Raw genomic sequence first — 24856 nt, 5'->3', positions numbered from 1 at the left:
TATCCAGGAGGCAGCTGAAACTATGTATCTGTATATTCTTATTGCTTACCTTATCTTTGACAAATAAATGTGAGTTTCATGACTCTGAGCTCAATTCTTTATAGCCAAACATCAAAAATACCCTAAATTAGGTGAGTGCTTTCTGGTGCTAATGGCAATATCAACGCTCACACTTCTTCCTCTAAATGACTCTTACCTGCAGCTTATGATAGAATGTGGGTTAAGATGATGGGAGAGAATTGGGAAAGATGTAGAATTTGCTTTGCAGTTTTACCCACAATAGTGGATTTGGAATACCCAAGATTATAACGTCTCCTGTGCATGCAGATTGCACTGAAATAGGCTCATGCCACCACATTACCTATCGCGATGATGTTTCTGCACCTCGAAGTCAGTAAAGTATGCTATGGTTCTGTGAGCCAGATTGGACCCTGATTTCTTTCTATTGTGCCGAGCATGCCGGGAGGGCTACAGATAGTCACTTTCTTGAGCCACAGCATTATAATTTTCCAAGTGAGAAGTCTGTGTGCTTGTTTTTCATTGTGCTTGGTGATAGGAAAGACAGAGTGGGACCTGGGTGCTGTCTAATGAGGGATGACTATCTCTTCATTCTTTTTTTTTTTTTGAGACGGTGTCTTACTCTGTTGCCAAGGCTGGAGTGCATTGGCGCTATCTCGGCTCACTGCAACCTCCGCCTCCCAGGTTCAGGCAATTCTCTGACTCAGCTTCCCCAGTAGCTGGGATTACAGGCACCCCCCGCCATCATGCCTGGCTAATTTTTGTATTTGTAGTAGAGATGGGGTTTCACCATCTTGGCCAGGCTGGTCTTGAACTGCTGACCACGCGATCCACCGCCTCAGCCTCCCAAAGTGTTGGGATTACAGGTGTGAGCCACCGTGCCCAGCCGACCGTCTCTTCATTCTGTCTCTTGTTGCACCTTCCTCTTCCTTGGCTCTTGTTTGCATTAGAGGCTCCAAGCAATCATAAGTAACGGGAGCCCTGAGTACATACAATGTCACCAGCTCCTGGGATCCCAGCCTTTAAAATAGTGGCCGGGACTTCTTGTTGACTTCGGAAGAAATGGAAGAGGAGGAGGCTACTCTTTAGAAGGCAGGCCTGCCTGCAGTACTGCTGAGTTAAGAAGAGCAAGGCTGCTGTTTTTTCCTCAGGTAAGAAGAGAGACAGAGTGAGAGAAAGGCAAGAGAAAGAAAGAAAAGTTCTGAGACACTGTAGTGTGTCAGTGGGAGGTGGAGAATGGAAGAGAGTTGGACACTTCTTCAAGGGAAAGTAAAGAATTTCAAATAGAAAGTCACAGCACGGACTGTTCCTGGCTTCTGCCAGCCTGTACACTGTATGGAAGTTTTTACCAAGCCAGAGTGCAGAAGGCTTTGCACATATGTCCTCAGAACTTTTAGCACCTTGCAGATTCCAGGAGTAAAAAATATGTGCCTCTTTTCTAACTGCTGTGTAAGAGATTGGTAAAGATGGTTTTGCACATACCTCTCTGGAACCTTCAGAACCAACGAAAGCACAGAATTAGAGCCTGTGGCCACTTTTCCATCTACTTGAGAGAAAGGCCTGACCTATGACCTCTAATTCATGGAAAATTCTCACCTTTGTGAAAAGACATGTTCCCCAGGATTTCCAGGCACTGGAAGTTGCCTGGAAGGTAACTTCCAGGAAGTAAGTTGTTGTTTCTGTGGACATAACCTGAACACAACTGCTACGTTTTGGAACTAAAAAAAATTGCAAAAGGAATTATCCTTTGTACTGTATAGTTAATAATCCCTCTGTACAACCTCATGAAGCAGTCAGAAGTGGGGTAAATATCCTCATTTTACAGATATGTGTGAGAAGAATCAGAGAAGTAGAGTGATGGACTAAAGTCACATAGCTTAGGATGTGGAGAACCCCCCAGGATTCCTGCCTCCTCTTTCTGCTGCTTGTTTATTTTAAAATATTTATTGAGTCCTTACAGTGTACAAGGGATTAGTGACCCAGGGCAGTTTCTGCCTGCACTCTCTTGGAATCTAGGTAACAGTGAACATGACAGGAAAGGTACAAGATGACAGGATGTAGAGTCCAACTGACATGCGCTCACCTCCCAATCCCAGCTTCACGATGACCACCTGATCCTATTGCCTTACAGATGTCATTTCAACTCTCCAAGCCTTGGTTTCCTCATATGTAAAACGGCCAGGCATGGTGGCTCATGCCTGTAATCCCAGCACTTTCGGAGGCTGAAGCAGGAGGATCACTTGAGCCCAGGAGTTCAAGATCAGCCTGGCAACATAGCGAGACCCCAACTCTACAAAAAATAAGAAATTAGTCGAGTGTGGTAGCACATGCCTGTGGTCTCAGCTAATCAGGAGGCTGAGGCAGGAGTAGTGCTTGAGCCCAGGGGTTCGAGGCTGCAGTGAGCTATAATTGTGCCACTGCACTCTAGCCTGGACAACAGAAAGACCTGGTTTTATTTTTACTCAAAAAATAAAATAAATATTTTTATTTGAGTAAAAATAAAATAAAATAAAATGGGGGTTATAATCCTTGCTGCAAAGGAGTGCTGCAAGGATATTTTTAACGGTTCTTTTTAAAGGTGGGTTAGTTTAATGAACTTTGACAAATTTTGTCAGAACTCTAAGGAAAAAAAGATGACCCCAAAAACTCTATTACCAGCAGAAGACTACAGGATATTGCAAGATAAAACTTTTTTTTGGCTTTATCCTTGGAATTACTGCAAATTTGACTGGGAAATGAAAGCTTTTCCCTCTCACAGGACCAGAACTGTCTGTTAATTAAATTTGCTCAACTGTATGGCCATTTGGCTTTAGACAGCAGAATCTTGGGGGACAAAAAAAGAATCAAGCCATCCTACATAGCCACATCACTGGCAGATGCACATGTCCCAAGTCCCAAGTATAAATCACCTCCCAGTTAGGAAATAATTATGGCCCCAAATGGGGCTACATGGGTGTTAAGGCATCCCACAAATTGCTGATTAGTTTCATAGTAGCGATAGTATTTAGTGCCACTTCAGTTAACAGAAAAATGTTGAAAATAGCCCATCTTCAGCTGCTCCAAAGAAAAAGCTGAGGTTAAGGAGAAACTCAGAAGACAGGGAATGACACAAGAAAAAAAAAAGCCTTTGCCCATTTCCTCGAAGGAGGTACTGTGCTGTAAAGAGTTCAAGGGCCGGGCACGGTGGCTCATGCCTGTAATCCTAGCACTTTGGGAGGCTGAGGCAGGTGGGTCACCTGAGGTCAGGAGTTTGAGACCAGCCTGGCCAACATGGAGAAACCCCCGTCTCTACTACAAATGCAAAAATTAGCTGGGTGTGGTGGTGCATGCCTGTAGTCCCAACTACTCGGGAGGCTGAGGTATGAGAATCGCTTGAACCCAGGAGGCGGAGGTTGCAGTGAGCCAGATCGTGCCACTGCACTGCAGTCTGGGTGACAGAGCTAGACTCTGTCTCAAATAAAAAAAGGTTAGGGGGTGGTTCGGGGCATGGAGTCAGACCATCTGGGTTTGAGGCCTCCTTTCTCTGCCGCATATCAATTCAGCGATCTGGGCTGGGTCACTTTTATCTCTTGAGTCTCAATTTCCTTATCTGTTACATGGAAGTAAATAAAAATTGCAATATAACCTGCCTCACAGGGCTCTTTTCTACAGCAACATAGAACAGCACACAAATGTTAGTTGCCATTGTGTTCTTCTAATCCTCATACCTTATAGATTACTTATTTTGGGATCAAAGAAGCGTTTTCTTGTGCATGATGACATTTGCTTCATGATATGATTGATCTGCTGGCCCTGTGGTAGATACACAAGTTGTAGTTTAAAGTGCGTTGAATCAGGAAAGACTCTTGAATCTGAGCTTTTGTTTGGTTGGAAGGATTTAATATTATGATGTTTGTGAACGTGGCTCAGGCTGGTACATAGTAAGTATTCAAGAAATGTTGATTTTCTTTACCCATCTCAGCACCTGGTGCCAGATTCAATCATGAAGTCTTGATTGCTAAGATCTGAGCGAGCTTGAATGACATATACCCTTTCTCCCAGCTTCAGTTTCCCCATCTATAACGAGAGGGGATGAGAGGGGGCAGAATTCATTACAGTCTGGGCCAGGCAGAAAAACAAGAAAGGGGGCTCCTGGATACCACGTGTCTTCTCATTATTTCATAACCCTTATAAAACCATCCACTTCTATGATAGTCTGAGGCTCCTAAACCTAGAAAGATTTTGAGACCTATGCTTGAGGCACTGTCTACCTTACTGTCTTTAAGGACCATAAACCCTGATTCTTAGGGACTCCCACTTGATTATTACTCGCCCGAGCTCTATCTTCATGATCTTCCAACAAATCAGCATTTCTGGAAGTTACAACTCTGCCCCAGACAAACTTCCCTAGATCAAATCTTTCCATGGGTGAAAGCTATTTGCCACACAGTGCGACTGACGAGCTATCCCATTCCTGCCCTTACCACGAACACAGGGGCGGTGCCCCACTAGAAACTCTCTCAAGGGTTTTCTGCACTCCATCAGGTTAGCTCAGACGTACAGAAGGGTCTACTGCAAGGGCTGGGGTCTTCCGTAGCCTCAGGGAAGAGGGTCTGCCTTGTTGAGGCAGAATGAAGGCAGTGACTTCTTCAGGCTAGAGCAGCCGCCATTTCTTCCCAGAAGGCTGTGGGACTTGGCAGCCACGTGGGGGCTCCTGAAAAGGAACATAAGCCTTACCCAACTGTGAGGAGGCTGCAATCTAGCCCAGGCCCCAAGAAGAAGAGTCTCTATGCGAAGCCACCATCGTCTTAAAGGTTCAGAAGTGACCACTAGACTGTAATCTCCCAAAGAATGAGGCTTTGTACAGATTAAGTACACAGTGCGTGTGTGGATTTTGAGAGAATGAGAGACTTGCTTTTTCCCCTAGTTCCATTGCCTCTCAGAAAACAGAGTTCTGGCTGCCAGAGCCAGGTATCGCAGTCTTATACGTGACTTTCTGGACTCCGTTACTAGTTCAATGGGGTCCCCATGAACCCTTTTGTATGTGTCCTGGGTTCATAGGGGTTGGTATACAAGGCATCCTTTATAAACTGCCCTTTGGGTATCCTTGGGAAGATTAAAGAGATTAGGGGAAAAACTGAGGAGACGTGAAGGATATTTTTAACCCATCATTGGAATATACTTTTAGTTACCACGATGTGGGGCCCTAACTCTGAAGGAAAAAGTATAACTTGCCACATGGGAAGTGCCCAGGAGCAAGGTGGGATGAGCTTGGAGGCTAGGAGCTACTTATCCTAATCAACAGCATTCTTTTCACCCAACCTTCATGCATTCATACTTTCATCTATTTAGCCACATATCCAGTCATGTACTTACCCTTTCCCTCTGTCTGTCCACTCATTCATCCAATCAATTTTTCATCCATCAGCTATTACTTATTGATCCATTCATCCATTTGTTCATGCAACATTTACTGGATACCCACCATGTATCAGACACTGCTGGTGTTTGAACAGTGAATGAGATACATCAAGTCACTATTCTTATTCAGTGAAGAAGACATACAATGAACAAATACACATAAATATATGATAAAATTACAGATAGTGTTAAGTGCTATAAGGACAAAGTATGGTATGGGAATAGAGAGTGATGGGGGAGATTCTATTTAAGATAGTGTGGCCAGATTGGGCACAATGACTCATACCTGTAATCTCAGCACTTTGGGAGACGGGAGGATCACTTGAGCTCAGGAGTTCGAGACCAGCCTGGGCAACATAGCAAGGCCTCATCTTTACTAAAACTTAACAGAAAAAAAAAAATAGGTGTGGTGATGCATGCCTGTAGTCCCAGCTACTCAGGAGGCTAAGGTGGGAGGATCGCTTGAGCCCGGGAATTCAAGGCTGCAGTGAGCTCTGATCATGCCACTGCACTCTAGCCTGGGTGATAGAGTGAGACCCTGTATCAAAAAAAAAAAAAAAAAAAGTGTGGTCAGACAGTGCCTTCCTGAGATGAGATTTAAACAGATCTTTAGGTATAATAAAAGAAGAAAGCACAGAAATATCTAGGGGTAGAGTTACAGGGAGAGGCAGTTGCAAGTACCAACACCCCAAATTGCCTCTGTTTGAAATGAGAGAAGTTCGGTGTGGCTGGATCTTAACGAGGGTGGTGCAGAACGGTAGTAGATGAGATGGAAGATGAGGCAAACCAACTGGCACCCTGAGGTCATACGGAAGAATTTGGATTTTATTCTGATTGTGATGGAAAGATACTAAAGGCCTGAGAGCAGATGAATAATATCACCTAATTGATGTTTTTAAAAGATTGCCCTGTCTTCTCTCTGGAGAATGGATAAGAAGGAAGCCAGGGGAGAGGCAGGCAGATGGGTTAGAAAGCTGTTGCAGTAGTATAAATCAGAGATGATGGATTGGAGTTATGGGGAAGGAGTAATGAGAAATAGATAGGTCTTGAATGTATTTTAAAGGTCATGAAGGCCAGACGTGGTGACTTGTGCCTGTAATCCCAGCACTTTGGGAGGCCAAGGTGGGTGGACCACTTGGGGTCGGGAGTTTGAGACCAGCCTGAACATGGTGAAACCCCGTCTCTACTAAAAATACAAAAAATTAGCCAGGCGTCGTGGTGCATGCCTGTATTCCCAACTACTCGGGAGGCTGAGATAGGAGAATTGCTTGAACCTGGGACGTGGAGGTTGCAGTGAGCCAAGATTGTGCCATTGCACTCCAGTCTGGGTGACAGAGTGAGACTTCATCTCAATAAATAAATAAGTAAATAAATAAATAAAATAAATGTCATGAAGACACATGATTGGATGTGAAGGGGAATAGAGGAGGGAAGAATCACTAACAGCCATTTGGCCTGAGATATCAGGTCAATAGCCATGCAGTTTCCCAAGATGAGGAACCATGGCAGAGGACCAGATTTCTGTCGGGAGGATGGGATGTCCACAGTACTTTTCAAGACATCTTAGGTCTTGGGTATCTTTAAGATCTCTCATTGGAAATATGGATAGGAGTATAGAGCTTACGGAGAAAGTTGAATCCGAATATAAAAATGTGGGGGTAATCAGTGGCATTTAAAGTCACAGGACTGAGTAAAATAAGCTAGGTAGAAGAGTACCATAAGCTGAGAACTGATTCCAAAGCACTCCATCTATCCCCCACCCACCAGCCATCCACTCTCTCATCTAGCTATCCTACTCATCCAAAAAATGCTTAGTATCACATGACGTACTGGGTGCTAGGATTTAAAGGTGAACAATTTTATGGCCCCTGTTTCGGAAAAGCTCGCATTCTAAGGAAAAGTAGCACACCTAAAAATGTAGTAAAGCTTGATGCATTATATAACAGAGGTGTGTACATGGGGCTATGGATGGTGGAGAAATCAACTGTCAATTATGCTTCTGGAGGAAGCTTGGAAAGACTAAGAAGAGGTTTATCTTTAAAATAGACCATAAAAAAGAATTAAGCATTGATAAGGAGACCACCATTCCAAGAAGAAAGAACAGCATCAGCAAAAGCATGGGAGTATGAGAGCTCATGGTGTCCTTGGGGAAGGTCAAAAATATCTTTGATTCAGATACAGCATAAGATACGTGGTAGAAAGGGTATGGCAGGGGTTGGAATGGCTTTGTGCACTATGGCAAGGAATTGGGCTTTCCCTGTGGGTCATGGGGAACCAAGCTGAAGGTTTTAAGTCTAGGAGAGGTGGAACTAACATGGTCAGATTTGGGTTGCAGAAATGTCACTTGATCTGAAGACGGGGGTTGTCAAGCCAAATTCAAATCTGGGTTTAGTAAAGAGAGACTTTATTCAAAAGGATTATTGCAGAGGGAGAAAGGGATTCTTGCAATAGAGGGAGAGGGCCTGTTGCAGTTGGGAAAATGCTCTGACAATAGATGTGTAAGCATCTCAGGGTGAGACAAAAGGGTTTTTCTTTTACAGGGAGGAGTAAACAAAGCTAGAAAGAACAGGGTATAGGAAAGTGAGATGAACAGGAGAGGCACAATTGGTCAGAAGGTGGATAGATGGGGAATTTAAGACTCGCGTATTCCCAGAAGGAGCTGTTAGGGAGAGGTTTTAGGCTGGCTCGGGCTGAGGTTTGGCCAGAGTTCAAGGACCTGGAGAAGGAGGGAAGATTAATCAACGTTTGGTTAACAAGCATTTTGTTCCAACTGATCAGTGGGGTTCAAAATTTCAGTTAATCATTTATTAGGCAAAGAATAGGCATTTGGAAGACCTGTGTCTGGCCTTGGTAGGGGTATAGAACGGGGGAGCATCTGTGAATCTTACCTAAGTCATATAGGTAGGATTCCTGTTTTTGCCACTCCTGTTCATCTCACTTTCCTATACCTTGTTCTTTCTAGCTTTATTTACTTCTCCCTGTAAAAGAAAAACGCTTTTGCCTAACCCTGAGATGCTTGCAGACCTATTGTCAGAGAATTCTCCCTGTTGCAATAGTTCCCCTCCCCCTATTGCAAGAATCCCCTTTTCCCTCTTGCCATAAGGGTGCTTCTTGGTAAAGGTCAACATTATCAGGGTCAAGGCTACAAGCACAGGAACTGCACAGGAAGATGAGATCGAGGTATGAGACAGTGGCTAAACTTTTGGCTGAAATCCTGAAGCCAAGCCAAGAAGAGTCCTGAATTCCATGCCTCCCTCGACCCTTTCCCCTTGCACAAAGTGGGGAACTCAAGTTATTTCCCCTTTGTACAAACATTAAGTCTGCCTGAAACATTAGCAATTGATATGGTTGGGGTATTTGTCCCCTCCAAATCTCATGCTGAAATGTGATCACCAGAAGTTGGAGGTGGGGCCTAGTGGGATATGTTTGGGTCATGGAGGCGGATCCCTCATGAATGGCTTGCTGTCCACCCTACGGTAATGAGTGAGTTGTCTATTCGTTCAGGAGAGATCTGGTTGTTTAAAGGAGCCTGGCATTTCTTTCTTGCTCTCTCTTGTCATGTGACACACTGGCTCCTCTTCCCTTCCGTCATGACTAAAAGCTTCCCGAGGCTTCACCAGGAGCCAGGCAGATGCAGGTACCATGCTTGTACAGCCTGCAGAACAATGAGATAAACAAACCTCTTTTCTTTATAAATTATCCAGCCTCAGGTGTTCCTTTATAGCGATGCAAAACAGACTAACACAGTGATGCTTACAACAGCAGCAACAGTGACAACAACAAAGACCACAACTCAATTTCTCATTTTCATATCAATTGGCAGAAATTATCTTTATTAGAAAAATGAAATTTTCCTGTATTTACATTTTTACACCATATGACCGGGCACTTCTGTTGCCTCAGGAGTTATGTACATATCAGTTTGCACACACATTTCAATCCCCATTCCTTAAAACAGTTGATAACACATTGAACAAAATTAAAAGACATACTACAAGAAGACAACCATAGTATATACTTCCTCTATCATAGAAAGGTGTTAAGCAAACATGTAATTTTGTAGCTATGCTTGGAAATATTTAATACACTTATTAGCACTTCCTCATGCAGTGGATTAAAACATGACAGATATAAACTGCTGCAGTTGATCAGTGAACATTAATTCCCAAATGAAGACCGTTGCGTAGAGCACACAGCTTGCTTTGAGCTCCACCATACAAGACATCAAGTCAGTTCTGATGTGGGTTTTGGATTCTGTTTGAATGTAGCTGTGAATAGAAAGCCTCTGCATATGGAGTTCAATCCTAGCCATATTGGGTTAAAAATCGACTCAGACATAAACCTGGATAGCTGCTTAATTCAATAACTTTCTTGCAGGCAATGACCAGCTTGTGTATTATGCAACAAGTCTTATTATTAATACGTGAGTGAAAAATGAATCATTTATCCTTTTTTCTGTCTGAGAAGGCCATTATTTATAATTTTTATGATCTAATTCTTATTCAAGCCACCAAGAAACTCACCTTATTCTTTATGAACATTCAGCTTGAAATATATATACTACGCATAAACATATACACATAAACATTCTGGGGTGATATAAACTATAGTGAATTCTGCCAATTAATTCAGCAGGTTTATGCTTTTAAATTTGTTTTGGCAGGGGAATGAACAAGATTAAGATTCATAGTTGAAAACAACTGGTAAAGAAATCTTTGGGGACCCTCAGGTTTGGAAGGCATCTGAGCCACATCTAACTATGTCATTGCTGTGTCAAGCAGTTTTCTGCATTTTCTATGAAAATGTGATTCTTGAACTTATATCTTAAGTAGGCAATTAGCATCCCTTCCCAGTGAAAAATTTGAGGAACATGAATGTTAAAAGTTCCACTTTCGTCTTTTCAAATTTATCAAAAATTTCAAAGAAGATCACCTGGATTTGGCTCAAATTAGAGGCCTGAATATTTTGTTTTTAAACTGAAACATTTATGTAAGTGGTCATGGCCCCAGAGCTGTGTCTACAAACTTAATAAACTAAAGATTTAAAAAAATTTAAAAAAGATTTTAAAAGTCAATACTGTTCATTCACTTGAATTAGCTTGACCGAGAATGGAAATAATTCAATAAGTCTTAGATGGCTCATGTAGAAACTTTGATTGAATTCAAAAGGCTATGATTGTTTTTCATGGAAAAAAAAAAGACAATGTTTTTGTATTTCTGGACCTTCACTCTTTGCTCAGTTTAAATAGTCTTTGATTTGAGCCCTTTAAAACTTAAAACAGCAAAATGTCAGATCAATGGGAAGCGTTTAAAATGCCAAAGACAAATTCATGTTTGCTGGAGAACAATTAACCTCATTAACTTGAAAGGCAGCTGTGGTATTGGCTACGAGTTATGTTAATATCCTATTGAAGGTTCATCTTAAATCTTTCCTAAAGGTGTTAAAGAGAATTAACTGGAAGAGGTCATGACCTAGGGCTAATGAAGAATGTTCTAGGATTGCAAAAATGCAAACTCATTGTTTCACTGACATAGTAAATAAGAGAGAATTATGAGTGATAATCTCAGTTTTGTCTTCTTCGTTTCTGCAGACTGCTGACACTTTATCTGATGAAGTTAATCTGAGGAATGACTTCATTTTAAGCAATTTAGTTCTGGTTCTCTGGAGAGTTGCATGCTTTGAAATACAACCCCCAGAGAAGAAATGCTATTGGTCAAATTGTTCTTTGGAGTGCTCCATTTCTGCATAGCTCAACATTGCAAGGAGAACACGGTCACGCACTTGTAGACCCAACAACAGGCTCTCCAAATAACAAATAATAATCTTTCTGTCTTAAAAGGCTTTTTACTGCCAGCTTGAAAGACGAAAACAGCTGAGGAATTTTTCTCGTGGACTAGCACTTAACTTGCGTTAAGTTAGCTAACTCTCCAGAGAATTCACGGAGACTCCCAGAAAGACATTCCTTCAAATCCCCCCTAGTGTCCTCATCCATCAAATGGGCCTAATGCACCCCTCACCTCTCGGTGAATATAAATGCCAGGAAAGAAATGTGGCTTAGACCATGGAGAGGGGGGAATGCAAGAAAGGCAGTGTGTGCTCAGCAGTATGCCTGCAGGATGTGTTAAACACTAGGCCATTCTGGGTACCTATAAAGCCCGGTGGAAGCGTTCCAATTCAACACTCTTCAGTGGGACAGAATAACCGTCACTATCCTAATGCTAAGTGAGCAGGGAATTATCTCTAAGACAATTTGGAAAAAAAAAAGAACAGACCAAGAAGGAAAACAACAACAACATTTTAATAGCTGGTCCTCAATCATTCTGACTACCAAAGCTCTCCATCATTCATGCAGAAACTCTATTTCCTATTCCCTGTCCCACCTCTGAAACTCATTCCATCTGCCTGGCAAAGATAACCAAACATAGACATGAAATAGGAGGAATAGTCAACTTGCAAATAATATCACCCCTTTGAACATGGGTCACAATATTCAGGAGGACTTTAATGGAGGGCCACATGGCTGTGTGTGTGTGTGTGCATACCCACACACATGAGAGCATGTACTATGTACATATGTTTAAAGGAATTAGCCCTGATGTTGACGGATAAAAAGATGAGACATTAGGAAAGAGATATTTAAGATTAGGCACATGCTAAGTAGAGAAAATAACTCCCCAGGAATTTTTTTTAAATGCTGAGTGCAAGCATATGAAAGGGAGACACAAACAGTGTTCAAGTCTCAGAAGGAACTATGAACAGAGGTGAGATCCCCAGAAGTTCTCCATACACACAAATCAGGCAATGAGGGGTAAGACCCTAACAAACTTCCCTGTCACAGAGGCTGGCACTCAAGGGTACATGCCCAGGAATCTCAAAAGAGCAGACCTCTCTTTCTGACTTCTATTCTGACCTCCCTGGAGGAGACCAGGCACTTTGAGAATATGTCTAACGTTAGGGATTTACTAGCTAATTCTAGTTGCTGATGAGGCTGAGAAAAACCTGAGCCTCAGTTTCCTTATCTGTAAAATGGGAGCAATCATATTTATATCTTAAGGTTATTTTGAGGATCACATTCTAGGATAGGCCTAGAATATCACCTACACTCAATTTAGATATATTTTGATATTTTCAAATTCAGGTGCAGATCCATGGCAAGTACTTACGATAAGCAGAAAATACAACATTCCAAGAATGCACAGAATGGGATGGACAGAGTGACAAAAGCTCTCTCTCCACCTCGCCATCCTTCCTAAAATACACCTATATTCCTTTTGCCATCTCTTTGCCCCATCTTCTCTCTAGGGAACCTGATGCTTTCTCTTTTGTCAGCCACAACAGTAGGCACTTGGAACTCGATAAAGAATTCTCCCTCTACCCTTCCCTGATACATTCATACCCTGGTCTATCAAAAGGGTTCTTCAAACGTCAAAAACAAAACCAAACAAAAAAGCTTTAGGGAAATGCTTCGTCTTTTTACATCATGGTCTATTTTCTAATCCTTTGGGGAATTTTTTCAACCTTTTCTTGAGGCACATGTCATAACGCAAGGCTGGGAAGAGGCATGATTTGGCAAGGATTGGAGAACTGGTTGGAACCAGACCAAAGCCTTCCTGTGCAAAAATGTAGGAGTGTGAGTGTGTTCACCTGGTTAGCAGCTCCTGGGTCTCCTAAGCACGTTATTTGAAGATTAAAATAAATCAAGTGCATTTCCGGAAGCACTAGCTCTATTCTCCAGAGTTACTTAAAGGTTTAGGGAAGGACTTTTTTTAAAAAAACAAAAAAACAAAAAAACAAAGGTATGCTCATAGAATCAGATTATTTTTTTTTCCTGGCTACAACTTTAGTTGTCATTTCTAATTTTTGCTGTTTAGTCTCTGTTTGCATTTCATGGGTCCTTGGTTATCCTTTGTATTAGAGAACTGAACTTCTAAACCATAAGCTACTTATAGGAAGAGACTATATTTCCTACTTATTTTGCATCCCTTCCCCCACAATCCCAAACTGGCTTCCAAAATAAAGTGGACATTCAGTGAAATCCTACTAGCTGGTCAATGTGCTTGGTTCTTCCTCAATGCATGGTACATAGAACTCAATTATTTCAATGGTCACTGCGAACCTTTCATCTGTCTTCAGTTTGAGGTTTTAAACAATATCCCTGTTGATGTTTCCTAAGGAGACGGTCTTTGAAAAAAGTTTTCTAGGAACTTTAAGACAGGGATTGTGAGGGAGTTTAAAGGAAAACCAAATTTCAAAGAAGCATGGGTAGGTCTTTCTAGGGCAAGAGGCAAAAAAAGAGAAAAAAAAAAGCCAAGGCAGCTTTATGGGGATCTCTGCCTCTTATTCCAGAGGTATTCAGGAGTGTCCCCTTGAAAGAAACCTAGAAATAAGTCAGCCTGGTCAGAGAATCAAGCCAGAAATTGAACCATGTCTTGGATCTAATCCTCGCTCTGATACTCTCTAACTTGATGATCTTAAACAGGCGACTGCCCATTTGTAAACTTCATTTTTCTCATCTCTCCTCCCCTTCTCCTAACTTTTAGTGTGGTTCTACAAACTCTTTTTCTAAGACCCTTCTGGGCAGGCACTTCTAGCTAATACTATACTGAAAGTACTGCTGGGCACAGAAAGAGTGCAGGTGAGGAAAGAGGATAAGGAATTTAAATAGGAAATCCGTGCCCTTTGATGTGTTTAAGGAAATCACACACAAGTCCACGTCGGCATTGTCTTCAGAAGCAAATGCAAGCAGAATATATTCTATACCCCCCATCCCAGAGTTTTGTTTTTTAAAGAAGGGGCCAAGAAGAACGCCAACACCCAAATTCTACTTAGGCTCTGTCATCCTCCCTACCACTGAGATTAAAAAAATATAGTGCCCTCTCTACAGAAATATCCTCCCATAAAAATAACCAGAATGGGTTTTCCATGTGTTAATACCATCATCACCATTTAATTTTTAACATAAACTTTACAATATGTACAATTTTATTTGGATAATACACTTACGTGTGAATTGTAGAAATCAAGCATGTATATTATATACATGTGTACACAAGCAGTTGTATTCACAGGATAAGTGCATTTGATCATCTCTGATCTATATCAAGTGGCAAGCTGACCTCATCTGATACAATTAGATATGAACACAGTACAATGTATAGGGATTGAATGGGAAACAGTAACTGCATATTGGGAGAACTTTTCAAGTATAGACCCCACATCACTTTCAACGCTGTTCACCAAAAAGAGATGGGGTACCCGGAAAGGTCTAATTTTGTCTCCGGTGAAAATAAACAGTACTTTTGGAAGGAAAATTGCCTTTACATAGAACCCTTCACTCATTAAATATCAACCAACACATTTAGCTTCCACCTACTCAAACTTCTTTCTGAGTCCAATCATGTCTACTATAGCCATGGTTAATAAAAACAGGCTCCATTTCAGAAACAACGCATGTCCCCTTTTCAAGGATTCATGCACAACAGCTATGCACAAAGAAACAGTACAGGAATGTGCATAATGTTAACAAATATATCCAGCTCCTCTGTAAGGTATTTAGATTTCTCAAATTGGTGTTTATTTAGGTCTTAAACCACAAGGGATTTCAGTACAAGATACTTATTTATATGACAACTGATTATTAAAGCTGCACTTTTTAGATTTAAAGGAGATAAATTTTTAATCACCATTTAATTAACATCAACTTTTTTTTCTTTTTCATTAGCAATTCTATTTGCAAATAATTCAGGGCATTTGTCATTTCCTGAGAAGGATGCAGAATATTAAATACACATCAGTGGTCGACATATCAAATAGATAAACAATGTGTGACTATATGACAGCCGTGGATCTTTTGACTAATTAACTGCCTTGGCTAGAGTCCCATTTAAGTGAAACTATTTCATTTGTAAACAAGGTGTAATTTTCTTTTTTTCTCCCCAGAAAATAAGCGTGAAATGATTTGACAGATTTTGCTGCAATGTGTGAATTTTAATGCTTTCACCAGAAAAGTTAAATACTAAGACTCTCTGGCACCCTGTGAATCAGGGAAGAGAAAATCAAGAGTAATCCATGGATGCCCAGTCATGGTGCTGGCTAAAATAATGCAGAGAGATTTGCAGAGGACATAACAGTAATGAGTGGTGAGATTATGAGATTATAATCCTGCAAGTCTCCCTGGTAGAAAGATAGACCTATAGGGACTTGCCAGCTCAGAGCATTGAAACCATAAGTGGCCTAAGAACCTGCAGATATAAGGATGATGAAACCCATTTTCCAGAAGCACAAAGGTTTCTCAGGTACAGTTTATGATCTAGAAGACTCTCTTACCCAGAGTATTTTAAATTGGTTGTATGTACGTGCTATTACCCACGGACAGAGACCCAACAATTTGCATTCATGTGTACCTATCTGAGGACCAGTTGGGTCCTTCTCAAGTGGGGAAAACCAATTAGAATTAACAAAATATCATATGGATGCCAGCTCTGACTTAAGCCAGCTGAAACTCAGGCATTTGTGTTCAGAGATTTGGGCTCCTTGCCATCAACAAATCTAAGATCTCAGAGCTAGGATATGTTACAGGAATCTTCTGTGATGGATCTATAGTCTCAGGCTTCCTATTTAATTCTTGTTACTTCTCATACTGTGGGTTCCATTTACCACTGGACGTTACATTCCTGATATTCTTTTTGCAAAAACTGAACTGACTTAGATGACCTTTGAATAACTCTTCATCTTTTCCTTAGAAATTGACCATCTGATCAGTAGTTGATTTTTTTTTTTTTTTTTCGCTTGGGATCATCACATTGAAAAGTCAGTGAATTAGTAGAGAAGGGAAACCATAAACTTTGTGTAGCATAAAATTTCTGATTATTTATTTAAAAAACACTTTCGGTAGTGAAAAGAATATAGATTTTTTTCATAACATTACTGTTGATTCTTCCAAAGGCCATGTTTTCAGTTTCTTTATCCGGAGATGTATGGGGTTAATAGCAGAAATAATGCTGCTGTTAGGGGAAGGCTTTCTGACCAATGATGTCAGTCGAAGTATGACTCTCACTCTCCCTGGAGGTCTCTGTGGCATTTGGCAGCCCCCTGGGTTTAGAGGACACCAGAGGAAGACAGAAAGCGTCTTTGGCTTAACGACAAATCACTGTTCTGTATTCTGGAGAGGGTTTTTAATTCATTCATGTCAAAACATACCAGACTCATGAGGAAATGGAGGTGATCCTTGCTGGGGTGGATAAAGGTCTGGAATGCACTGGAAGGGCAGAAGGTAGAAAGGGCTAAAAGGCTACACAGTCATGGAAATTTAGATTTAGGATCAGAAGTTGGGGTGACTATTCCAGGCCCTTCGATCCAGGCTTCTCCATGGCTGGGTCTTGGGGCAGCAGAGGTACAGCATCCGGGAAATAAAATGTCATTTTCAAGCACATGCATCCCCAGCACCTAGTCAGCCCCTTCTTCCTTTCAAAAATGAAAGGAAGCTCCTCTCACCCACTGCCTCCCTCTGTCTCTCTATCACTGACCCTGAAATTTATTGCAACCACTTTTCATCATTATAGGAACACTGTAGGTCAGGTGTACTTTCCCAAAGACGGAGCTATTCCATGCATCCTTGAGCTTTAAGAGAATCATCCCTGACACTTGCCCACATGCAAGAAAATAATACTTACAAAACAGAACGCACACCATGAGGAGAAGAAATGGGATAATTTTTCAACCTGCCACTTTATCCCTTTCTTCAAGAATGTAAAGCAGAATGCAGGAGGAAACCAGGAAATGGCCAGGCGAGTCTACATTAGCTTAGTGTTTCCGTAATGGCCCGAAACAGACTGAGGTCTTCTGCAAACACTGATGGCTAGTTATCCCAAATACTTCAAAAATATTCATGTACATGAAATACACTAATTAACAGAGTAGAACTATATAAAAAGTTAATATTATTTGCTGGTTTTATGATATTTAATTTTTAAACTAGAAAATCCTGATCTGATAAAGTGTCATAACATAGCAACTATCTTGTCGGGGGCACTTTTTTTTTGTGGCAGGCACTGTGCTAACAGGCTCCCCATGCATAAGTGTTCCCCTCTCTGTCTCTAACTTTAAAAAAAATGGGTATCATTTCATGTCGTATGTGCACGGGTTTGAGTAGAATAAGAATGGGATAATGCAGGTGACTCAGAAATGACAAATGCTTTGAGGAATTTTTCCTATATCTCTGTTGGTGCTATGAAGTGGTTTGCCACCAACAGAGAGAATAACTCAGAAGGGAGAAATCACTTGTCTCACTAAACTCTATCCACAGTTTGGAGGATACTCAGGGTAGATCCAAGAGTGCCTCATGTTTTGAAGGCTTTTGATTTGATGAGGTTGGGGTGGAAGTGAGTGTCCAACAGAATTTCTGGATGTGAAGGAAGATAAACCTAAAAGCATGCTAGCCTTCGGCAGACAGATGGCATTGTACTTCTTACAGATCACAGTACACATACGGCTGTTGGTGCATGTCACCACATTAACAACTCTGGGAAGAGCGATACACAGCTAATTGGACACCACCATGGCTGTTTGGAAACGGAACGAGTTATGGTTACTCTGGGAGGGAAGGGGTAACAGATACTATACAACCCTGAGTCATCACCAGAAGGGAGGAAATGCAAACTTACGTACATAGGCGTCTTCGGGATAAACTACAATGGCCACTGTGTCACAGACAGAAGATCCACACTTAGATCTCGGAGACATAAATGTGTTAGTTTATGCAGCTCTGAACAACACCATCGAAGCCGAGGGTGAGAGAAACACACATCAACATCCAAAGAGATTCCTGTAGCTCTCTCCACCTGAGGGTCCCTCAGGCCTTTGGCTCCAGATGTGTCTCAGAAATGAACCATAATGAAGGTAGCACAGTCACCATGAACACACTGATTTGCTATTCTTTGGGGGAGCCTGGAGTTCTTGGGGTGAGCCTGGGCTGTGATGGAAGGCATAACAAGAAAGCTGAAACTGTTACGAGCCAAACTTCCTAATCTCTTGCACGTGTCAATCGCACTACAGTGCAGATGCATTCTTAACTGTTTTTATTTTGTCTGTGTCAGGTTTACATGCATACCATATTGCTTATTCTGTATTAGAGAAACCATTAGGCATTTCTGATGAGAAAATTACATGGTGGACTGACCTTAATGGAATTTGGAATATAGGAAATCATAACATCACCATTGGCATCCAATGCATCATTATTGCCAACATACCCAGTAGGCATGTCCCGGAGACTTGCCCTTATGTAGTTAGTTATTTTTGGTTAAGGACTCACCTATCTGGTGTCTGCCATGCTCAGCACACACCTCACAAGATTCCTTGAGTGGAAGATTATGGCATGAAGCCATGTGCAAAAGAGCCAACAACAACAACAAAAAAATACCTCCCTACATCTTCTTCCTCTTAGCAGGGCACTATTGGACATCCAACATTTACCCTCCAGAACGCTGGCCATTACGTATATTTCCCTATAGATAAAACAGTAATGGAAGAGTTTTAAACATCAGATTCCATACTAGGCATTTTCTTGTACACGCGTCTATTGCTGCAGGAATTTAAAACCCTGGGGGTAGAGTACATATTATTCTTATTTGCAGCATAAGGCATAACATGCTCCGAAATATACACATCATTGTGGCCCCGACTGTCCCTGGAACAGTACGATGCCGTTGACCTCAAGGACGACCGAAGATAGCTGTCGTTCACCGCCTGGGATGGCAACGAGTGTTTGTAAGGGTCCGAGGGGCATCTCCCAATAACCAAGCGTTGGTCATCCCTGTGGGAGTGGAGGAAAGGGTTATCGGAGGTGTGGTCTGGCAAGAGAGACTTGCTCCTCTTGCTGTCCTCCAGACCTTGGGGGAAAAGGGAGCTTTTTTTCCCCGAGAGTTTGCTTGAGGGGACACTAAACAGGCTGCCGTAAAAATTTCCCTCCAGAAGCCGTTCCCTGTCCTTGAGGCTTATGCTCCGGGAGGGCCTGCTAAGGTCTAGCTCCCTAGGTTTGTCGACAATGTTATCGTAGGAATGCTGACGGCTAATCCTTAGCTTGTTCTTTTGTAATTGAAGGGCATTGTTCTGTGCCCAGTCCTGCTGGTAGACCTGCTCCCCGGTGGCTGGGTTACCTGTCTCCTGAAGCATCTGGTCTTCATCGATGTCATAGAGGTTCCCCATCCGCAGGCAGGCATCGCACTTGAAGGGGGACCTCATGGTGAAGTGGCCTGAATAGGTGGGCAGGTTGGAAAGGCAGCTTCTGCAGTGCGTGGAGTTCTGCCGGTATCGCTCGCTGGTCTCACTGTGCGGGGAACCCTTGTCTTTCAAGGTGAAGTGCTTGGAGTAAAGTTTATACTGCTCGTTGTTGGAAAGCCCCTCTTCATTTTGCAAGGGGTTCCGGTTCATTGGCAGCGTGGAGTCCCCCTTGCGGAAGTTTTCACTGGGATCCTGGTAGGGGTCTGGGAAGTCCACGTTCTCAGGCAGGGTCACGTTTTCAACAAACTGGGGCGGATCTAAGTGGAAACCAGGCTCCTTCTCACCATCAATAGTGTAGATCTTGTCTCTGGGGGAGCTTGATTTGGTTTTCAGGTAGGTGCGCTCGACCTCGCTACAGTCCTTGGGGTATTTGGAGGCCACTGACCTTTTAAAGTTGTCCTTGGTTTTGTGGTTCTTACTGTTGTCAGGTTCCCTCTGGCACGTGGCCCGATTTGACGTTTCTGAAATGTCAGAATGGGCCATCTCTTCTGGAAGATACCTAGGGCTCTTTAGGGAGTGGGTCCTATTCTCTGCTGTTCCCTCATCCCTCTGGGAGACTGGATTCTGGGATAGTGAATCCTGGCGTATGGAATCCATGGATTTCTTCCAAAGCTGCCGGGGTCTAGAGTTCACTTTGGATTCTGTGCTCACGGCCACCTCCACCGTGTTAGGGTTGGACTCATTGAGAGTAAGAGGATGTTGTCCCTGGAATACATAGTTATTGAGGTTATCCTTGTGCCGGTTGGCCACAAACGTTTGGAGTTCATTCATGTTGTCTCCAAAAACGCTCTCTTTCCCCTGAAAGGACCTGTTGTCTGAGTACATCAAATTCCCCTTATCTGAAACCATGTCCATGATGAGGGAACCTCTTTGGATGAAGTCAGCAGCTCTTTTGGGTGAGTCCATTCTTGAGGAGTTCACGTTGGACATGTTGGAAATGTTTTTGGCTGACCGGAGGAGTTTTAACATGTTGCTCTGGGATCCCGTCAGATTGAAGTCTGGAGACTTCTTCTTTTCTTCAATGTGCACTCCATGAATGCAGCTGTAGATGCCCTGTAGGGGAGTAACAGAAAGCACTGTCAGCAGCAGCAGCAGTGAACGTGAAACCACTTTGCACTTGAACTTTACCTGCAAAGGTGAGATTTGTACTTCTTGCAGGAGCCCTGGAGAAACAGCAAAATTCATTCTGAATCCTGATAATGTCTCTTACAGGTATGAGGCAAGTTGCAAAGCATAGGGTTTATCTTATTGCTCTGGCTCAAGATTAGCTGACACCTTTGCAAAGAGTCACACATGGAGTTTGACAAAAGGTATCAACCGATGCTCATACAACTGTCAATGCTTCAGTGTCTCCAAAGTGGCATATAAGAACAGATAACTGAGCCTCCCAGCACCCGGGTCACCAATCCAAGCTTTTATTATTTCCCAGCTTCGTCTTTGAAAGTTTAGGCACCAGAGAGTTAACTATTGACAAACACAGCATGAAAGGATCATCCATTGTTAATTCTTTTCTGGAATTACCCCTACTGTTATGCGAAAGCTAACAATCAAAGAATGTGTCCTAAGTGGCCAATCAGAAAACCTCTTCTCCATGCACACATTGATTCATCTAAAGGAAGGCATGAAATTCATGTGAGACTCATCATACTCTTTGGTTGGGGGGATAGATATGGATGCTTGGATAGCAGGAGTTGCAGTCTTACCATCATGTGGGGGTGTGAGCCTATCAGTGAAGCCATTGTAGTGAAAAGTAGAGCCCAAGAGATAGAGAAAGACATGGTTTAAACCCCTGGAGCCACTCCCTTGAACTTTTTTGCTTAATCCACTCAATCTACTCCTTGTATGTTTGTTTGTGTGTGAGTCTATTCAACGTAGTTAGAACTGGGTTTTAGTTACTAGTCACAGTGAAGAGTTCTGATGACAGTGACACCGCCTTTAAATCCATCCAAGGAACTGAATGACTTAAGGGCTCCTGGGCAGCCCAAATGCAAGCACCTCCATCTATATGTCTCCTCATTTTCTACTCTTTCTTTCTTTAGAAAACAACTGTTTATGTTCAGTTAAAAGTAGCTGTTTAACTGTTATCAAGGGAAGAGCCCTTGATATATACCACAATAACAGGCAAAAGGACGTCTGGAACATTTTGATCTGTGGCCTCTCCTGCTTCTCCCCACTCCTACCCCAGATTTCAGCAGCCGGCCGTACCTACAGGAAACAGTCAGATAGATCAAGGCTGCAGGATTTGACCTGGTCTTCCCAAGGCTGACAGGGAGCCAAACTGTGAAGGGGTTTGTAGGGCAGAATTGGCAGTGGCTGCTGACTTTGGCATAAACTACAGGAAAGTATGTGTGATTAACTGTGGACTCTGACAATGGTGGCTCCATCGGTCCCCCATGGTGGGGACGAGCTCACCCTGCAGGGATGCTCACAGAAGTGTGACAGCCTCAACTCATTTGCACTGCTACATTTTTCTTGTAGTAGACAGTCTCTCCACTCCAGCCTTCAAGGAACCGTAAACACAAAAGCCTACAGTTGCAAGTTTGAGCTGCTCTTTCTCTGATCCTCTCCACCCCGGGCTTCATGGTTGGTGAAGGCCCCCTGAGGCCCAGGGCACTGGCATTACACCCTTTCCTGCCTTCCTGCAAACTTATCTGCAGTCTTCTATATATAATGTGTGGTTGGCTGTTCGTCCTGCCACAAAATAACATCTGCCCCTGCCCTCATTGCTTCCGAGCTGCTGGAGCATCCAGACTGTGGATGTGGAAATCTTACAAAAAAGCCATGTATTTCACATATTACAGAGTTGCTTAACCTTTTGTGTTAACCTATGTTTTTCTCACCTAACCTTGTAATATAATAATCTTATACTTTGACCCAGAGGGATTCTCCCACTATGGTTGAAAATTAGTGTGATTCTATTTGTCAGGATCAGCCTAGGTCCGTGCCTCTTGTTCCTGTTAGTATTATGAAAACAGAAGTTTTTAAGATTTTTTTCCCCCTAAATTTGTACTTTGATTCCAACACACTCCCTTCTGCCACCTGGAGATTCTAAGAACTGCCCTCCACCCCTCCACCCTCACAGCAACATGCTCCTGACTGCCAAGATGTGCTGGCTGTCTTTCTATTTGGAGGAGGTCCACAGAAGTGATCAGGGAGTTGAGTTATGTTGCAGGAGATGGGAGGATGGCTGTTGATGTCTCTCTCTCATCCCTGGTCTTCCTGGGACACATGCAACATGGCTAAGGCAGTTCCCAGGTGTTGATCTGCTTGGTGAGGCCATGGAAAAAAGTCAAAGTGGTGGACCCAGTGTCTAGCCCAGGTTGGTTGTTTGTTTAGAGATGGGGTCTCACCCTGCTGCCCAGGCTAGAGTACAGTGGTGCAATCATGGCTCACTGCAATCTCTAACTCCTAGGCTCAAGCAATCCTCCTGCCTCAACGTCCTGAGCAGCTAGGGCTACAGGCATGCGTCATCATGCCTGGCTAATTTTTTAAAATTATTTTTTGTAGAGATGGGGTCTTTCTATTGCCCACACTGGTTCACCCCAGGTTTTGATGATAGCATTCTCCAACTGAGTTGACCCATCTTCTAGAAGGGCTGTTGAGGAGAGGGAATGCATATTACAGAATAACAGGAAGAGCCAGAGGCCTGGAATCCACTAGATGTGAGTCCTGGCTCCATTATGGATTAGCTCTGTGACCTTGCATAAGCCACATCTATTTGAGCTTCAGTTTCTGCATCTGGAAAATGAGAATTATGCCCTCGTAAGGTGGGCACCAGGGCAAGGTAAAATAATGCAAACAAAGCCCCTAACACCATAGGTGGTCAGTACATGTGAGCTGGACCAGTGGCCTAGTCATCTCTGACCTTCCCTTCTTTCCCACGAGCTTGAGCATGCAGTGCCCATACGGTTGAAGCTGCAGGAAATGCATGCCATGCTCTACTGCTTAAGATTTGCTCTCAGTAGCCACTTTGGCTTTCTCCTTAGACAGGCAGACCAAACCCCACCTTGGGAACCAAGTAAATCCCTGGGCTACAGTTTCTTTCTTAGTTGCAACGGCTCTGTCTTTAGTTTCTCTTCTCTATTATTTATAGATCCCAGCTACATTTTATGGGTTGTGGAAATAAGATGCCCTCTTGGTCCCACCGTGGGCTCAGAGTCAGAAAAAACCAACATTGATGACTCAAGATGTTGTTCCAGGCAATTTTCTCTGCTCTCCTAAAGGGCGCGTGACCTCTCAGAATATTCTCCATGGGCCATGGGTCTACCGTCCTCCTCAGTCCCTTTGAGCCTGGACCCCATCCCTAAAGCATCTGATTTCTGTTGGTCCCAATTGTGGGTTAGCATGAGGCTTTGTCCATTCTGTTCCAAGCTCCCCTCATCAGATCTTGCTGGAAAGACTGCCCATTTTCATTCCCCTCATTTTTGGCTTTGCTATGTCTCTCATGCCTCACTGAGGCAGCTCTTTTTGCTGATGACAATGAATTCTTTTATTCTACATGGGAGGGAAGGCTTTTTGGAGAGACAACAAAAGTTAAGAGCATCCCACAGGGAGGAGGATGCATTTTCTAAGTCGTAAAAGCCAAGGGCCACCGCCCTGGGAGAAGCTTGGTTCCAATGTTAAACAAATGCCTTTTTAGAGTGCTGGCCTTCTCCCTCTGCAGTGCCAGGCATGCACATATCTCCAGTGTGTGTTTGCATTGCACTGTGCAGGGGCTTCCCTGGGGATGTTGAGCCCATAAGGCTATGTAAGTCTGCTGCATGGTAATAGTTCTACATCTATTGATGTTCAACTTGCTAAAAAGAGAAGAACTGGTAATGGAGAGATCCAGTTTCCAAGCAGAACCAAACCTGCCTTGGGGAGGCAGTAAATTGCAGAGCATCCTGGATCAGTGTCTTTAAGGAAAAAAAAAAGACTTAAATTCTGGAGTGGACTAAAGCCTGCAACCCAACCCTGCATAAACAGACTAGTTCCCTCTTTCATATCTTTTTCTAGTGTGATAGATGAAGTGAGATGTTTCCTGTTGCTTTAAGGAAACATAAGGTAAAACCACAAAGGTAGCCTTTGGGGCCTCAAATTTACTATCCATAGGATGGGTCTGATCATGTCAACCTCAGAGGATTAGAAGTAACAAGTCCTCATCCACACAGGAGGCATA

The 24856-nt window shown here is 42.8% G+C and overlaps 1 protein-coding gene across 3 annotated transcripts in view; it reads right to left on the bottom strand.

The window, feature by feature from the left end:
* Positions 1–9219: 9219 nt before the first annotated feature.
* The window catches only part of GRIN2A (glutamate ionotropic receptor NMDA type subunit 2A), a 424347-nt gene continuing 408710 nt past the window's right edge, over positions 9220–24856 (bottom strand). For 2 of the 3 annotated variants that reach the window (XM_003269267.3, XM_030797991.1), the window contains one exon: positions 9220–20751. In XM_003269267.3, the coding sequence (XP_003269315.1) occupies positions 18952–20751 (1800 nt within the window). In that variant the 3' untranslated portion in view covers positions 9220–18951. The remainder of the gene's footprint in view (positions 20752–24856) is intronic. The other variant, XM_030797992.1, reaches the window with a different exon arrangement.

The sequence above is a fragment of the Nomascus leucogenys genome, chromosome 18 (assembly GCF_006542625.1).
Source record: "Nomascus leucogenys isolate Asia chromosome 18, Asia_NLE_v1, whole genome shotgun sequence".
Lineage (NCBI taxonomy): Eukaryota > Metazoa > Chordata > Mammalia > Primates > Hylobatidae > Nomascus > Nomascus leucogenys.
Note: the sequence above shows the minus strand (reverse complement) of the source record. Positions and strands in the feature narration are given on the sequence as shown.